The sequence below is a fragment of the Salvelinus alpinus genome, chromosome 32 (assembly GCF_045679555.1).
Source record: "Salvelinus alpinus chromosome 32, SLU_Salpinus.1, whole genome shotgun sequence".
NCBI classification, from domain to species: domain Eukaryota; kingdom Metazoa; phylum Chordata; class Actinopteri; order Salmoniformes; family Salmonidae; genus Salvelinus; species Salvelinus alpinus.
Genome location: NC_092117.1, coordinates 18,930,449 through 18,947,031, shown reverse-complemented (window position 1 = coordinate 18,947,031; position 16,583 = coordinate 18,930,449). Strand labels below are relative to the sequence as shown.

Below are 16,583 nucleotides of genomic sequence, written 5' to 3'. Positions count from 1 at the left end.
CTAACACAAGTGTCAGGCCAAGATTTGGGTTCAGGCTAAGCATCCATTACCAAGTCAATGCTGTCTAAATTGTGAGAGCATTTTCCACATACAGTATCTGTTGTTTCTCCCCATTGGCTTCATGACTGTTAACTATACTGACCCATAGAATTAGGTCAACAGCAATCCACCGCAGGGCAGCATGCTGCCCAGGCAGATAACTAGAAGGAGAAATTGTCCCTAAGTGGATTCATCACGGGTACATCATTGGAGACAAAATGTTCCTACGTCTCTCTCATTATTGGTAGGCAGCGCAACTGCAGCTCATGTCAATCGAGAACAACTACTATACATGCAAATACTGCAGCCACCAGGGACCGAGCAGCAATGAACCTCTAACATACTGTATCTGCAATGCTTGACTATTGATGTCGCAAAAGGCACATTCCAAATTCAAGAGTTTTTATGATGCATTATTGCATTTATGTAAATATCCAAAACAAAACAAACAATAATGGCAAGTAAAATTATTTTGAGCCTTCTAGGTAAATACACATTTCAATGCATATCATCACTCACTTGCATACATGAAATTAAGTAAGGACCCAGGAAAGGCCCGAAAGCAGTGCATTTATTCATGTTTATGTTTTATTGATGTGGGGAGAACTTTGCCCCAGGAAAGTCAACCAATCATTTTCAGATTGGCTCCCACTCTCTGTGGAGATCAGTCATTCCTTTATCTTAACATTCTATTCTTGTTTTTTGTTTTGTTTTAATTGGCTTATCCAAGTGCCTGGTTTTGTTATGGAACCATGAATTCCAATCCTGTATCTTTTGTGGAACGTGAAAGCAGACAGAGACATAAAAGGTATACCAAAGGAAAGAGCTGTTTGCAGAGATTTAGATTCTTTGGAGATGCTTGAATGGACAGACTCCATGGCAACAGAGGTGTTCTAGCCATAATTTCATTTTGATATACATTGTGATACCAGCTGGACACATCTCTCTCTCGCTCTCGCTCTCTCGCTCTCTCTCTCTCTCTCTCTCCCTCTCTCTCTCTCCATCTCACACACACACACATATGGACAAGCACACTCCTGACAAAATCAATTCTCTGTGCTACTAGATCACTATTGGTTTCCAGCCAAGGACGGAAACTCTGAAATTCAAAGTGTTCTCTTTTCTTGGATGAGGCAACACAAAGCTGCAGAGGGCAAATTGAGATTATTATTTGGTCTCACAGAATACCCCAGCCTATACACTGATTTCTTACATCTTACAACACTTCACATCATCAAAAACAGAACAGAACATTTCCATATTGGCCGATTACAGTTACATCGGCTCTTAACTTGTATTTGCGTTTTTATGACAGACACTTTCCTTTAAAACGATTTGAATCACTACATTCATTGCTAATGGAGAAACATCCTGGTCCTGGAGATCTAAAGGATGCCGGGTATTTGTTCCAGCCCAGCGCTAACACACCTAATCAGGGGCATAATGATTGATTGAAGAAATGCTGGTCAATAGTATTCTCGCCCACCAGCTGGCTCTCTATCTGTTGAACTGGTATGTGCAAGAGCAACTTTCCTGGGGATGAGGTTAAGTCAAGAGTAACTCATGTAGCTAGAGTTGGCCAAGCAGCAGTCAAGCATGGACTGCACCAGTAAATACCAGGGTATTTCATTTACAGATACAGGATCTTCATTTGAGCATCCTGTTGCAGGAGAACTAAACATTTGTGTGTATTTGAGATTTAAAAAGGCTTCAGAAGTTTGTAATTTCCACTTTGCAATTTCAGACTTGATTTTGTCTTACTAAGCATTTATCCACCGTCACAAAAATGACCATTAATTATAATCCACAAAATAATAAAAACAATTGTGCTGTAGCAAACTGGTTCAAATTATGATCCTACTTCTGTAACAGAGGTAGAGAGGACAGCTTGTTTCCTGCTATTTCATTAAAACTAGAAACAATATGAGTGATAGATCCAGGTCCTAGACATTCTCACTCCCTAAGGATCATATAGGACTTGTCATGCTTTCCAACTACATGCCTCCAATCATACTTAGTTTATCCTTCTCTCTCCCACTGGACCGTACTGTAAGAAGATTGCATCCCTCAAATATCACTTCATTCTAATGGGGTAGGTAGGGGAGCGATATGATCATTCATCTTAAAAAGGGCATTTTGTATGAGAAATGTGGAACACTGTGATAGAAGACTGCAGACACTTTTCTGTTGGACTCAGAGTATCCTGAGGGGCCAAACATACAATTTAAATTAACTTCCAGGGACACCCAGTTAATATCAGTGAACTATCAGAAGGTTCTTTGTAATATACTTCACAAAAAATCCACTTCAGAAGCAATACCACATGTAAGTTACCTTTCAAGTTCCCTGAAAAGTTCAACGTAATATGAGCTAGTGTACTGCTACTCTGCATACTCATGAATATGTACAGGATTTCACATATCATAACAAATACATAAGCCATATCTTGGGAAAAAAGAGTCCACTGGGCCACCGTGCTGTGTGTTTACCCACCTCCACTAGCATACTCCACTAGTAAAAAGAGTCCACTGGGCCACCGTGCTGTGTGTTTACCCACCTCCACTAGCATACTCCACTAGTAAAAAGAGTCCACTGGGCCACCGTGCTGTGTGTTTACCCACCTCCACTAGCATACTCCACTAGTAAAAAGAGTCCACTGGGCCACTGTGCTATGTGTTTACCCACCTCCACTAGCATACTCCACTAGTAAAAAGAGTCCACTGGGCCACCGTGCTGTGTGTTTACCCACCTCCACTAGCATACTCCACTAGTAAAAAGAGTCCACTGGGCCACCGTGCTGTGTGTTTACCCACCTCCACTAGCATACTCCACTAGTAAAAAGAGTCCACTGGGCCACCGTGCTGTGTGTTTACCCACCTCCACTAGCATACTCCACTAGTAAAAAGAGTCCACTGGGCCACCGTGCTGTGTGTTTACCCACCTCCACTAGCATACTCCACTAGTAAAAAGAGTCCACTGGGCCACCGTGCTGTGTGTTTACCCACCTCCACTAGTATATTCATTCCTGGTAATAATTATTGATTTGTTTCTTTATTACCTTTAAATATCCAAGTTGGTAAATGTTGAAAAGGTCTGAAAGACTATCTGGTGTACAGTGCCTAAATGTCCCGATTTCACATATAGTAGCTTTCCCAGCAGGCATAGCCTTGTTTCACTGTAATAGGTTAATTCATTAACAATTAAATCAATCCATTAACGTACACCAGCTAATGGCAAGGTTTTAAACACCACCGCATTTTCCCCAAACTACGCTTTACTCTATAGCCATCAACATCTCCACTAAAGAAAAAAAGACTTGATCGTGAGCGAGGCCAGTCGTGCCCTGATTCCTTAAAAGATGAGGTAGGGAGGGGTCTGAATGCATCAAAAGATTGAAAACAATATGGCTCATAGGTCTAGACCAGGGGTGTCCAACCTTGTTCCTGGAGAGCAGAGGAGGCTGCTGAGGGGAGGACAACTCAAAATAATGGCCAGAATGGAGTGAATGGAATGCGTTTGATACCATTCCTTTCACTCCATTCCAGCCATTATTATGAACCATCCTCCCCTTAGCAGCCTCCACTACGGGAGATCTACCCTCCTGTAGGTTTTCACTCCAGCCGCAGTTGTAACTAACCAGGTTCAGCTTATCAACAAGCTAATTATTAGAATCTGGTGTGCTAGATTAGGGTTGGAATGAAAACTTACAGGACGGTAGTTCTGCGGGAACAGGGTAGGAGAGCCCTGCTCTAGACATCGTGGCAAACACATTCATTTAATTGGGCCCCTGATGCACAACACACTAGTTGGATCTGCAGTGCCACTGAGAAAGACTTGTCAAACAGCACAAAGCTGGCAGGTAGCAGGAGAAGAAAGACTGTGACTGTGCCTCTGTTGTTCTCTCCAGATTGCAACCCATTTCACTGCACTGGGAAGCACAGGCAATTCAGAGGCCACTGAAATACATCTCAAGTTGATTCATTGTTAAAACTGGTACATTGCCTTCTCGGATTGGAATAGCATAAAAAGAGATACTGAAAATAAGTAATTTAGAAAAGCTGTATTTTCATTAGCTGAACACATTTGGTGATGCTCACTCTGATTACTGTTGCTGTTTCGAGGCACCCCTCAAACTTTTCAGAGATTTGAATTTTGTGGTAACCTAATAATCAGGCACACATTAATAACAGACTGTGAAAGCAAGTTGTGCAATCACTAAGATAAACACATATGACAGAACAATATGTGACAAGTTTTGCTCTCATGAATAAGGATTAATGTATTCATATATTCATAAGAAATAATTTTCATCAAACACCTGCAGTGAAATATTGATTGGTTACATTTAGTTAGCTAAAAGCCCACCATCTTGATTGTAATCAAAAGGACATCTACAAAAGGACATCTACAAAAAAAACACTTAGTAGCAAATGACAAACAAAAAATATATTGCTTAGCTATAGAAAGACCTTGGTCTTTCCTAATCACAAATATGGATTGAATTGATTGTTTGTCTTTGTGAGTGATGACAAGTTATTCTGTGAAGTACCAATTTCATCCAAGCATAACTCTGGTGAAAGCCCTTATGCATTGATTGAGCTTGGCGAACAACATTAGTCTTTAAATGCTTGCTGTAGGCCAACACTCCATTATCCCCAATCCACACAGCCATGCTTGCTATGTTTAAAACGTCAAAGTGTATGAGGATTCCTTACTCCATAATAAGTCCTTTGCATTCCAAGCACCTGAGAAATATTGGATGTATGAATGGCACTACGAGACATCGGCTGAGTAGTGTTTCACGACCTCGCTCAGCTTAGAACATGATAGCATTATCTGTTTTGCTTCAGGCAGGTGCCTGTGTGTGGCTCATGCACCATTGTAAGGGATGACACATGACAACATTATATTTTAGTTAACAAGGTTCTGTAGATTCTGGCATCCATAAGGTGTGAGTACAAGAATTTGGTATATACAGTACCTGTACATTCAAACAGTTACATTTTGAGATTATATAATGTCAAAACCTCTGCAATTTTATGTTGAAAGGGTCATGATTTAACTAAAGGTGAGATTTGAGTGAAAAAAAGATGGGGAACATCATAATATCTCCTGCCAATGAAAATAAATAGATAAACAATAACAGCAAATCAGTCTATACTCCTCAATATTACTATGCTGTGACAGTTATTCATAATTCATTATATGCAAGCTTGTCAAATTTGATTCACCGCCTGCTTCATCTCTGATTAAGTCCATGACATAATGTGTGTGTGTGTGTGCCTATGTACATGTGTGTGTGTGTGTGTGTGTGCGTGCGTGCGCGTGTGCGTACGTGTGTGCGTACGTGTGTGTGTGTGTGTGTGTGTGTGTGTGTGTGTGTGTGTGTGTGTGTGTGCGTGCGTGCGTGCGTGCGTGCGTGCGTGCGTGCGTGCGTGTGTGTGTGTGTGTGCGTACGTGCAACAGAAGTGCAGCATTGACTTTAAATGCACTTTGTGAAGCCAAATGAATCTGAGTGCTGTGGAAGTGCTGAGGCCCCACAGTGATGTTCTGCATTATGGTCCCTTCACACAAATCATTCATGATAAAGGCAAATAGAAGTGTCATTTGGAGGAGTACAAATATAGTTATAGGAGTGGAAGGCTAACACTCTAAGTGCCCTTATTACTGTATAAGTATTCCTGTAAGTACAGTGTAAAAAGTATTGTAATTACAAATGGTTATACTGCACTTACAACTGTAATCCTTACCCTTGTCCTTACCCTTACCCTTGTCCTTACCCTAACTCTAATCTTCACTCTAACCCTAAACACATGGCAAGTGCAATGTAACAATGAGTAATCACAATATTTGTTACACTGTACTGACAGGAATAATTACACTAACACTATTCAATAACCGCAAATCATTCTGTCATCAACCCCACATACGTATAATACTATGTCATTAAGACATTGTGGGGGAACATTCACAGAGTAATATGGTCTTCATTACAGCCTTCCACGGTGGTGTATGATGTAATCAATCAGGTATCCAACCCCCGGTTGTATGTGCGCCTCAATACCACGGTAGCCCACTGAGCTATGGTTAAGCAATATCCCTGAGCTCTAACATGAGTCTTCAGCTCTCTGGCAAAGTTACCCAGGCACAGTGTAGTTCACTGAACTACATCTGCAACACATAGTCCCCATCAGCAAGAGTGAATTAGCGGATCTCATAGAAGCATGAGACTACAGAAAGTGAAACGTTCCAATAGACCCCTAAACAGTTTGGACTACAGTGTCAATGACTGCTACACTTACACACTGCGGTAACCTATTATACACTGAGTAGACTTAAGCAATAAGGCACGAGGGGGTGTAGTATATGTCCAATATACCATCGCTAAGAGCTGTTCTTAGGCAAGACGCGACGCCATTAACTGTGGTATATTGGCCATATACCACAAACCCCCAAGGTGCCTTATTGCTATTATAAACTGGTTACCAACGTAATTAGAGCAGTAAAAATGAATGTTTTGTCATACCCGTGGTATACTGATATACCACGGCTGTCAGCCAATCAGCATTAAGGGCTCGAACCACACAGTTTAAAAAAAAACATTAAAACATCTTAGATGTAATGTCCCGTTTTGGGAACCTGCATGGTTCTGGTACCGGTTCTGGTACCGGTTCCGACCGGCATCTTTGCTTATAAATCGCCATAGATCTAAATGGATTGCATTGAGCGATAGCCCTGATTCTCACGGACACAGGAGTATGTATATTTGGCCTGTGTGAAGCAGGATGTGAAATCTGACACCACTTGAACCTGGGATGTCCCTTCTACAATTGAATTCGCTCTTCCGACTGTCCATCAACTGCTGGCTGAACACTACTCACATGCTCTATTTAACCTTTATTTAAATAGGCAAGTTAGTTAAAAACAAATTCTTATTTACAATGATGGCCTACCCCAGTCAAACCCTAACCCGGACGACGCTGTGCCAACTGTGCGCCGCCCTATGGGACTCCCAATCACGGCCGGTGGTGATACAGCCTGGAATCGAACCAGGGTCTGTAGTGACGCCTCTAGCACTGAGATGCAGTGCCTTAGACTGCTGCACCACTTGGGAGCCCACTAGCAAAGTATTGCAGCAGGAGAGAGTGGTTTCGTCGCAGTAGCACATTCAGAGATCAATTTATAGCCAGTAATCTAAGATAATTAATATATTTTAAACAAAAAACACTTTCTGTTTGTCATAGAGCTAACGAGTTCAGGAAGCCAAGCTACAGCTATGTGAGACGTTCACAGCGATGGGGGCAGACGTTTTCATCAAGAGAGATCTTTAGCAAATATGCACATTTTCTCTAACACTAAACATACAAATATGTATTTTATAAGGAAGGTGATATATTTAGAAAGCATATGTCATTTCAGGCCTTAATCATACAGTTTTATTGAATAGGAAATACATCATATCAAATATTTCATATTTTTATCATATTTTTACTGTGTATTTGAGCGTGTGTCCTCAAAAGTGACTACACCCCAAAAAAAATTACCAGAAAGGTGAAATTTTAACCTTTCTTGGAGTATGCAGCATTACTAATTATTGTTTATGGCCCTCTCAAGATAAATAATTACTTTGGGGGACTATGTAGATTACATTTTTGATTACATTTAGTTACATTAAACTGGTTTTAAGAACAACATCCTAATTTTGAGTTGCACCCCTTTTGCCCTCAGAACAGCCTCAATTCGTCGGGGCATGGACTTTACAAGGTGTCAAAAGTGTTCCACAGGGATGCTGACCCATGTTGACTCCAACTTCCCACAGTTGTGTCAAGTTGGCAGGGTGTCCTTTGGGTGGTAGACCATTCTTGATACACATGGGAAACTATTGAGCATAAAAAACCCAGCAGCGTTGCAGTTCTTGACACAAACATGTGCGCCAGGCACCTACTACCATATCCCATTCAAAGTCACTTAAATATTTTGTCTTGCCCATTCACTCTCTGAATGGCACACATACACAATTCATGTCTCAATTGTCTCAAGGCTTAAACATCCTTCTTTTATACTGTCTCCTTCCCTTCATCTACACTGATTGAAGTGGATTTAACAAGTGACATCAATAAGGGATCTTAGCTTTCACCTGGATTCACCTGGTCAGTCTATGTCATGGAAAGAGCAGCTGTTATTCATGTTTTATACACTCAGTGTAGATTAGACCACACCTATTACTGCTACTATTGCCATACCTTACTGATGTTGGTACTTTTACTAATTTTGAACTTACAACAGTGGGCCAAATGCCATGGACAAAGGAGGTATTCAATTAATTGTAAAAAGCTGAAAATGCTCCGCAGAGTATACCCTGGGTAGCCTACAGCCCAGGAGTGAACTGGTCATTTGGCATTTTGGGCAAATGCCAGATGGGCTGCTTCATTTTTAGCCCAGTGGGCCTGTGTAAATTGGATTTTTTTGCACAAAATGATTGTTTGTTGTCTGTGCAGATTGTTGTGTAGAAGAGTATTTCATCTATTATGAATATGTTTTTCTCTATAATGGAATGAGATAGAATAGTCATATCAGTGCAATACATTTTCTTCATACCTTTTTCACGGAAATACCAATACTTCACAGACAACATCGACAAAAAGTCTACCCATTTAGTCCACTCCAACAGGTACGCTCACATTTGCTGATTCTAACCCCTCTCCTATAATTACGCACTAACATGGTCGGATTGGCCATTTGGAAATACTGGCAAATTCCAGAAGCGCCGAACCATCTTTTTGTTGGGTGGGTTGGTCGAAATTGACACAAAAAAAAGGGACACAGCCGGCAGCCCATGGGCCTGTTAAGATTTTTTATTTAAAAAATTGCCAATTTTTCTGTTGTCATAATAATATATTTGAGCATTTGCCTGATCAATGGGATATGGCTGCCTTCCCCTACCAAGATGGGCCCTTCTGGTTTTCTGATTGGCTGAGGTGAGGTCGTGCAAAAATTCACATTAGCAATGAGACCCGATCTGACTTTCTGTCATCAGTCATCCCAGATCATGAATCGTATAAAACAGAAAGGTGGTGCCGAAAAAATTAGAGACCAAAAAAAGGATCTTGAGGCGGACGCTGCTAAATGTATGAAATTAACCAACTTATTTTCTTAAGGTTCTGGTTCTGCTGGTCCAAGTACTGTGACTGTGTCTGTGATGAGAAATGATGCTATGCTTAACGCCAACAGATCAGCTGCTGCTACAGTGCAGTCAAGGTAAGGAGAAAACAGAGAAGGACACACACTGACACAGATTAAGCCTAGTGCTATCAGTTAACATTTTGGCTGAATATTGTATGAAATAGTAGGCTAATTAACACTTAGGCCTAATTAGAGAATGGGGGATTCGGGGAACAAATATGACAGGCACTAACTTGCAATAACCTAAAAAGTCATTAGACTTGCTTTTATAACACATAACCCAATAGCCATCTACTGTATAAGACATTACATACAGTGCTACTGCTTTTTATTAAATAGAAGTCATTATGTATTACAATGAAACACTGAATTAATGCACAATAATTGCTAAATAATCCTCTGTTAAAGGTAAATTCGGGGACAATCTGTGTATTTTAATTGTTTTATTAAAGTTTATTCGCTTCTAAATCTCAGTCTCTTCAGCCAGCGAGTGGGTCTTAGTTTAGGAGCTGTAGTAACAAGTGACTCTGTTGTTGAATTACAGAGCATAGCCACCGCCACTGGAGGCTGGAAAGTCCTGCATATTTCCCGCCTATTTCATTCGCTGAAAGGCCTGTAACTTCTTTGCAGAAAGATACTCATACACGGGAAATCTATCCGCATCCACATAAACTAGTTCCGGCATCATTCTATGACAAACACAGAAGGTTTTATATTGAATTCAATATAATAAAATAGATAAAGAGGGAGCGAGAGAGACAGCCAGTTCCTTAATGTAGCCATTGGCTGCAGCCAAAGCATTAAGGAACTGGCTGTCTCTCTCTCTCTCCTCGCTCTCGCTCTGTTTTCTTCTATTGAATGATATGTAGCCTAATATTTAAACACTTAGCAAAGTAAGCAGGGGGGAACATGTCAGGCACTAATTTGAAATATGTATTTATACTGTTAAAAGGTATTAAATAAGCCAATGGTGATCTATAAGGTATTCATTCAGTGATTTTGTTCTTTGTCTAATATATGTGTTTATTCATTCACAACTAGGATGGGTAACACTTTATTTTAAGAGTCCATAATAAAGCATTTATAAGGCATTTATAAATTGTGTGTTCATCATTTGTTAATCATTATTACCACATTAATATACAATTTACTAATAATTAGTAAAATATTTTTGCAGCCCCTAATCTAAAGTGAGTGCTATTTACACTGCTTTGAGTGACAAGTGTAATTTCTCCCCCAAAAAGTTGTGCATGCCATTGGTAGACATTCCTGCAGTACTTGGTAAAAGAATAAGCACAAAACACAGGATGTTTAAGGGAATATATATACATGTGTGAATAACTAGCTTGCTAACATTTACAAATGTGGGAGTAATGATTAAAGAATGATGAGCAAACGGTTTGTAAATGCCTTATAATGCCTTATAAATGGTTTAATATGGACCTTAAAATAAAGTGTTGTCCCCTGGTCTTCTGGTCCCAGTGATGCTAGGCTTAGCAGCACAGACATCTCAGCTGCCGCTGCAGCAGTCATGTGTCGTGGAGGTATGGAGAACAGAGAGAGAAACACACACTCTGACACAGATGTCCTGCCAGTTTATTGATAGTTTGGCTCTGTATTATATATGTAATAGTAATTAACCCTTAGCATGGGGGGGGGGGGGGGTATGCTTTCATAAGGTATTATGGGCCAATGGTCATCTATTAGGCATTTATTCAGTAATTGTTCGTCTTTATCTAATAAATATGTTTATTAATTCACAACTAGGATGTTGCTGGGCCCAGTACAGCCAGTGTGGTCCCCTGGTCTTCTGGTACCAGTGATGTGAGAAAGGATGCTAGCCTTAGCAGAGACAGCTCAGAGGTGAGTGCAGTGGAGGTAGGAAGAAAACAGAGAGACACAGATGTACTGCCAGTTTCTTAATATGTTGGCTCTATATGTAATAGCCATTAACACTTAGGAGTGACAGACAGAGTACAAGGTGAAGCACAGACAGATAGAGAGCGAAAGAGAGAGAGACAGACAAACAGACAGACAGACAGACAGACAGACAGACAGACAGACAGACAGACAGAACAGACAGACAGACAGACAGACAGAACAGACAGACAGCAGAGAAGATGCAGAGACAGACGCACAACAGGGAGGCAACAGAGGCCCAATTATAGTGGTGAGTTGTATCACCAGCAGAGTTTTTACATGTTGTATTTGTCTTAGACATGAGCTGCTGAAAAGAGAAAAGGAGGAGGACTATGTTTCACAGGTCACTGTCTGCCCCTGTGCACTAATAATTAATTAGCCATAAAGCAAAGTAACCTCAATCATGAGACAGACATGTTATACATGAATAATCTCATGTCTTTAAATAATTCAGAGAAATGCTCCCTCTGAGTTTAATTGACAATAAAACCATGCATTATTTCGCGCGGGGTGAGAAAGCTGTGAGTAATGATGCGCAACTTGAATGCAAGGCTTTTGAAATATACTGCAGGTGATACATTGAGTAAAAGACTAAAAGGTTGAGTTAAACATCGTCTTTAGAAATGCACACCATTTGAAATACAGTGATTATGTACATTATTAACTTTAATTTGAACTCACGCTGCTGTTTTCTCCAACCCAGTGCCCCATTGCCTGGTTGTGCGCAGAGTCTCCGGACAGAGGGAATGTGGAGGTAACCAGAAGCGGCTCACTTTGCCTCGGGCTAGTTCTTGCGTCCTCCCCAGTTCGTCGGTATTCTGTCCTCGGACTGTAAACGCCTTGTAAAGGCTCCACAAGCTTCTCGGCTGAAAATGCGTCACCAGGACCTCCAATTTGACTCCTGTCCGAATATTCGCCAAATGATGTGCTTCGCTTTGTCCTCGTACGGTTACTTGAAGCAAGTGTAGCGTCTTTAACTTCAAAGGAACTGTCAGACTTTTTGCTGTCAGCAGTAAAATGCTTGGAACGGTTTGGCGCCTTTTTATCTCTGACAGTAGATACAGCGTCTGGTGGCACTTTCCCAATAACTCCGACCAAGTCCTTTGGCAATTTCTCCTCACCTTTTGGAACTACGGCTTTTCCATCAATTGGTTCCATTCTAAAAGCTCTGGAAAATGTGGAGTCCTTGTCGATATACTTTGGGACTTTGACCCATGCGGATTTTAGGTTTGCGCTCAGCTCCAAAGGCAATTTATCCATACGGTTAAACCAAACGTTCGTCGTCGTGGAACTCGCTGGCCAACTTATTTCAGCGTATGCCGTCATCATATTGTAAAAAGAGATTAAAATGCAAGTCAAAAGAGCCCAACACCAAACTGACCCCGAGACGCCCATGGTTTTCAACTCACTGTTGCCAAATATGTTAAAAATAAAAATACGTTTGACGGTGGTAGTAGATTGATCAACTTGTGAAATATTCACTGCGTTACCGTTACAATCAAGAGTCGCTTAAGCTGATCTGCTCACGTCCAGGAATTTGTCAAAGTGACCAACAACCAGTTGGGGAGGCGCTGCACAGCAGACAAAATGCGCCCGACAGAAAGTGATTGTGGCAATTGGAGGGGTGTGTAGGACATGAATTACGTTAAAAACGCATTCAATATCTAAACTTGTTTATTTATTTTTAATCAACATGAATTTGTGGCAGTATCATTATTTGCCAAATCCATATGGAATAGTTACCCAGCCAACTGGAGAGTTTCAAAATAGCCTCCTCCAGTGCGTCATTGGTTCATCGACAAAACATGAATCTCAGTATAGGCAATCTTTACCATTGGATTTCCTTCTGCAGAACAGGTGAGTGTACAGCTTTAATAGACAACCAATAAGCCATGTGGATATGCACATAATAGGCACATTTTGGATATGTTTTGTAGATTTGAAGGAAGAAACATCTAGAGTATGTTGCCAATTTTCTGACATGTATGTGTATTTAGGCCTACATTTGGAAGAGTTCAACCAAAATACAAAAGTACATGATTTTCTTCTAACCTTGACTTAGACAGTTTATATGTTGTAAATATTTAGGTTATTTCATTCATTTCAGCAGCCTCTGGCTGGCATTAGCTTCATCGGACCTCTAATAAATGGCTCTCAACAGGGTATATCCTAGCATGGAAGTTCCTTCCAAACCTCTGCAACATAAATTGAGTAGAAAATCATGTAAATGTTTATTTTGGGTGAACTATCCCAGGAAAACAATAGGAACGACTTGTGTTAAGAAGTATTCAAGAATGACAGTATTGTCATTGGCTCAAACCAGCTCAGAACATGGCAGTCTAGCTGTTTTTCAGAGGTGGTGCGGAGTCATGGAAAACTCGCATTGCTGTGTATCACTGTGCTACAGAAAACGTCTAACTGAAAAAATAAAAAAAACAGCAGTTTATCTTTATCCAACAAATCTGTGCATATTTGGATGTACAATTTTTTTTAATAGGCCAAACAAACAATGTGCTTTGAAATCATATTGAGTCTGTATGGTTGCTGTATTTTTCAAGAATTTCTATGCCTTCTAGCAATACTATATCCTGTTCTGGTGTTCTAAATGTTCTGTTTGTAAGTCCAGCCATATAGCCTGTTTTTGAAAAGTATGCTAATGTGCATACACTTTCCTTATCAAGTAAACAATGTATTTATACCTACTTACATGCATTTGAGGAGAAGTAGCATTCTTTATAATGATATGCTAATTGAAAATTATTAAGTTCAATTAGAGGTGCACAGCAAATCAAGAGGCATTTCCTTTTGTCAGTGTCTGTCAGCGCTCCCTATAATTGCATCTCAATCTTTGAGGATATGGCAGAGTTGATTTGAGAAGCAGGAGAACAAAGTGGGGAGGAGGTCTATGAAGAACATAATTATGCAGGAGATAGTGAGTGAAATGTATGTGATATTTACATCACCTGTCAATCGCGCTCTGATAGAAAAATTAGAACAAAGATTTCCATTTCCTTCAAGGCCAAAGTGTCTTTGCATCAAAGGAAGGAGACAAAGCATTTTGCTGCATCAAAAGAGAGGGCAATCGTTACATAGAATAATTAGGCTATGCAATTACTCCCACTTTATCAAACTTGGATCTCTTATGACTTCTTTTTACAATTATGTTTCTATCCTATTCTTGCTAATGAATGACAATAATGTAGCAAAACCTGCAATATAAACTGTAATATGCTAGTTATGAAACTCACGTAAGAAACAACTCTTGCCACTTACATGTACACTGAGTGTACAAAACATTAAGAACACCTGCTCTTTCCATGACATAGACTGACCAGGTGAATCCAGGTGAAAGCTATGATCCCTTATTGATGTCACTTGTTAAATCCACTTCAATCAGCATAGATGAAGGGGATGAGACCGGTTAAATAAGGATTTTTAAGCCTTGAGACAACTGAGCCATGGATTGTGCATGTGTGCAGTTCAGAGAGTGAATGGGCAATACAAAAGATTTAAGTGACTTTGAACGCGGTATGTAGTAGGTGCCAGGCACACCGTTTTGTGGCGAGAACTGCAATGCTGATGGGCTTTTCACTCTCAACAGTTTCCCATGTGTATCAAGAATGGTCCACTATCCAAAGGACATCCAGCCAACATGTCACAACAGGGAAGGATTGGAATCAACATTGGCCAGCATCCCTGGGGAACGCTTTCGACACCTTGTAGAGTCCATGCCCTGGCAAACAATATCAGGAAGGTGTTCCTAATCTTTTGTACACTCAGTGTATATCATGATTGTTCTGTAGTTACTGTATATGACCAACTTGCTATGAAATACACTCTGTATAAGCAGCTCAAGGCATGTTTTAAATCACATGTAACACTCACTCAGTGTCCTTGAAGGTTTAATTTAAAATCACAACACACATGAGTTGTTGACATAATGGATGAAAGCGACAGCAAATCAATTTGTGGCTGATACAACCTATGACAGTGCCACAGTAGATCCCTATAGAGTGTAATGTACAAAAAAGCAAAAGAGAATCCAGTGACTCCGTGTCTCAGGAGTTTTGCATTTGGCCACTCCTTTCTGCACGGCTGTATAAACAAATTGAGATTCATGCAACTGGAAGCTTGGGCAGCAGGTGCTACTGTTGTGGCTCTCAAACTCAGCCCCATGCAGACGCCATACACGCGCAAGCAAGCATGCACGCCACACACACCGCACACTCACACTCACACACAGAACCACACACACACTATGTGGGCCAATCCTGCCACCACAACCCCTCTGACATGGAAGTCTAATTGGACTGATGAGACTCTGTTTACCTATTATTCACCTGAAATGAAGTGGCCAGTTCCCAAACTGACCATGGCAGACCAGTAAGGGAAACCACCTCCATCAATGACATATCTTTTAATCTATTCTAACCTTGAGCCATTCCAAGCATGTGTGTGTGTGTGTGTGTGTGTGTGTGTGTGTGTGTGTGTGTGTGTGTGTGTGTGTGTGTGTGTGTGTGTGTGTGTGTGTGTGTGTGTGTGTGTGTGTGTGTGTGTGTGTGTGTGTGTGTGTGTAGGAGGGGGGACTGAGAGAGAGAGAGAGAGAGAGAGAGAGAGAGAGAGAGAGACAGAAGGAAAGAATAAGGGGGAGCAGAAGTGTGTGCGAGCGCGTGTGCATGTGTCTGCGTGCGAGACAAAGAGAGAGATGGAGAAAAAGAGAGTCTCCCAGACTCCAACTCTGCGTGTGTGTATCTGCGCTTTTCACTCCCCTCCCCTGATTAGATGATTAATTCGATTATCAGATCAAATCCTCTCATTCTAACGGGGGGCAGAACTTTAAGTAGGTTTGCCGAGTCGAGCCCTGAAAACAGCAGCTCCTCCTCAGCCTACAGCCTCTCAGCCTCCAGCCAACCGAGCCTAGACAAGGAGGAGCAGCCCAGAAGCTCTCAGGATAAAATCACATTTGTGCATCCACTGTCTGCATTCCAAGCTTGCTAGCTTCAACACTTCCTTGATCCTGACAGAGCAGACACACTGGAAGTAACAGTAACAGTAATGGCCGTCACACAGACAACTCACAGTCCGGCACTGGAGATGAACAACAAGGTGCACTCTCCCCATGCCATTAACCCTTAAAAATCTAAAGTCTTCGTTATGCTTTGGTTCGGCTGGTGCTGACATGGAATTGTTTAAAGATGGTCATACCATGGATCCTTTAGCTAATTGATTTTGAATTTTAGGACCCCTGTAGGTATCAAAAAAGCATATCCAAAAATGATTTGATGTCCTTTACTACTATAGTCCATAGAAATACACTGAATAACACATTAAAAAATGGCAAAACCGACAGTCAAAATTACATTTGGATTAAACATTTAAAAAAATCCTCAGCAACCTACACACAATACCTCATAATGACAAAGTGAATAAAGGTTTATCGA

The 16,583-nt window shown here is 40.9% G+C and overlaps 1 protein-coding gene across 3 annotated transcripts in view; it reads right to left on the bottom strand.

Moving 5' to 3' along the window:
• The window catches only part of LOC139562084 (VPS10 domain-containing receptor SorCS3-like), a 55,060-nt gene extending 42,341 nt beyond the window's left edge, over nucleotides 1–12,719 (bottom strand). For 2 of the 3 annotated variants that reach the window (XM_071379407.1, XM_071379406.1), the window contains exon 1: nucleotides 11,824–12,718. In XM_071379407.1, coding sequence (XP_071235508.1) covers nucleotides 11,824–12,537 — 714 coding nt within the window. In that variant the 5' untranslated portion in view covers nucleotides 12,538–12,718. Of the gene's footprint in view, nucleotides 1–11,823 lie in introns of all 3 variants that reach the window. The other variant, XM_071379408.1, reaches the window with a different exon arrangement.
• Between the last annotated feature and the right edge of the window lie 3,864 nt (nucleotides 12,720–16,583).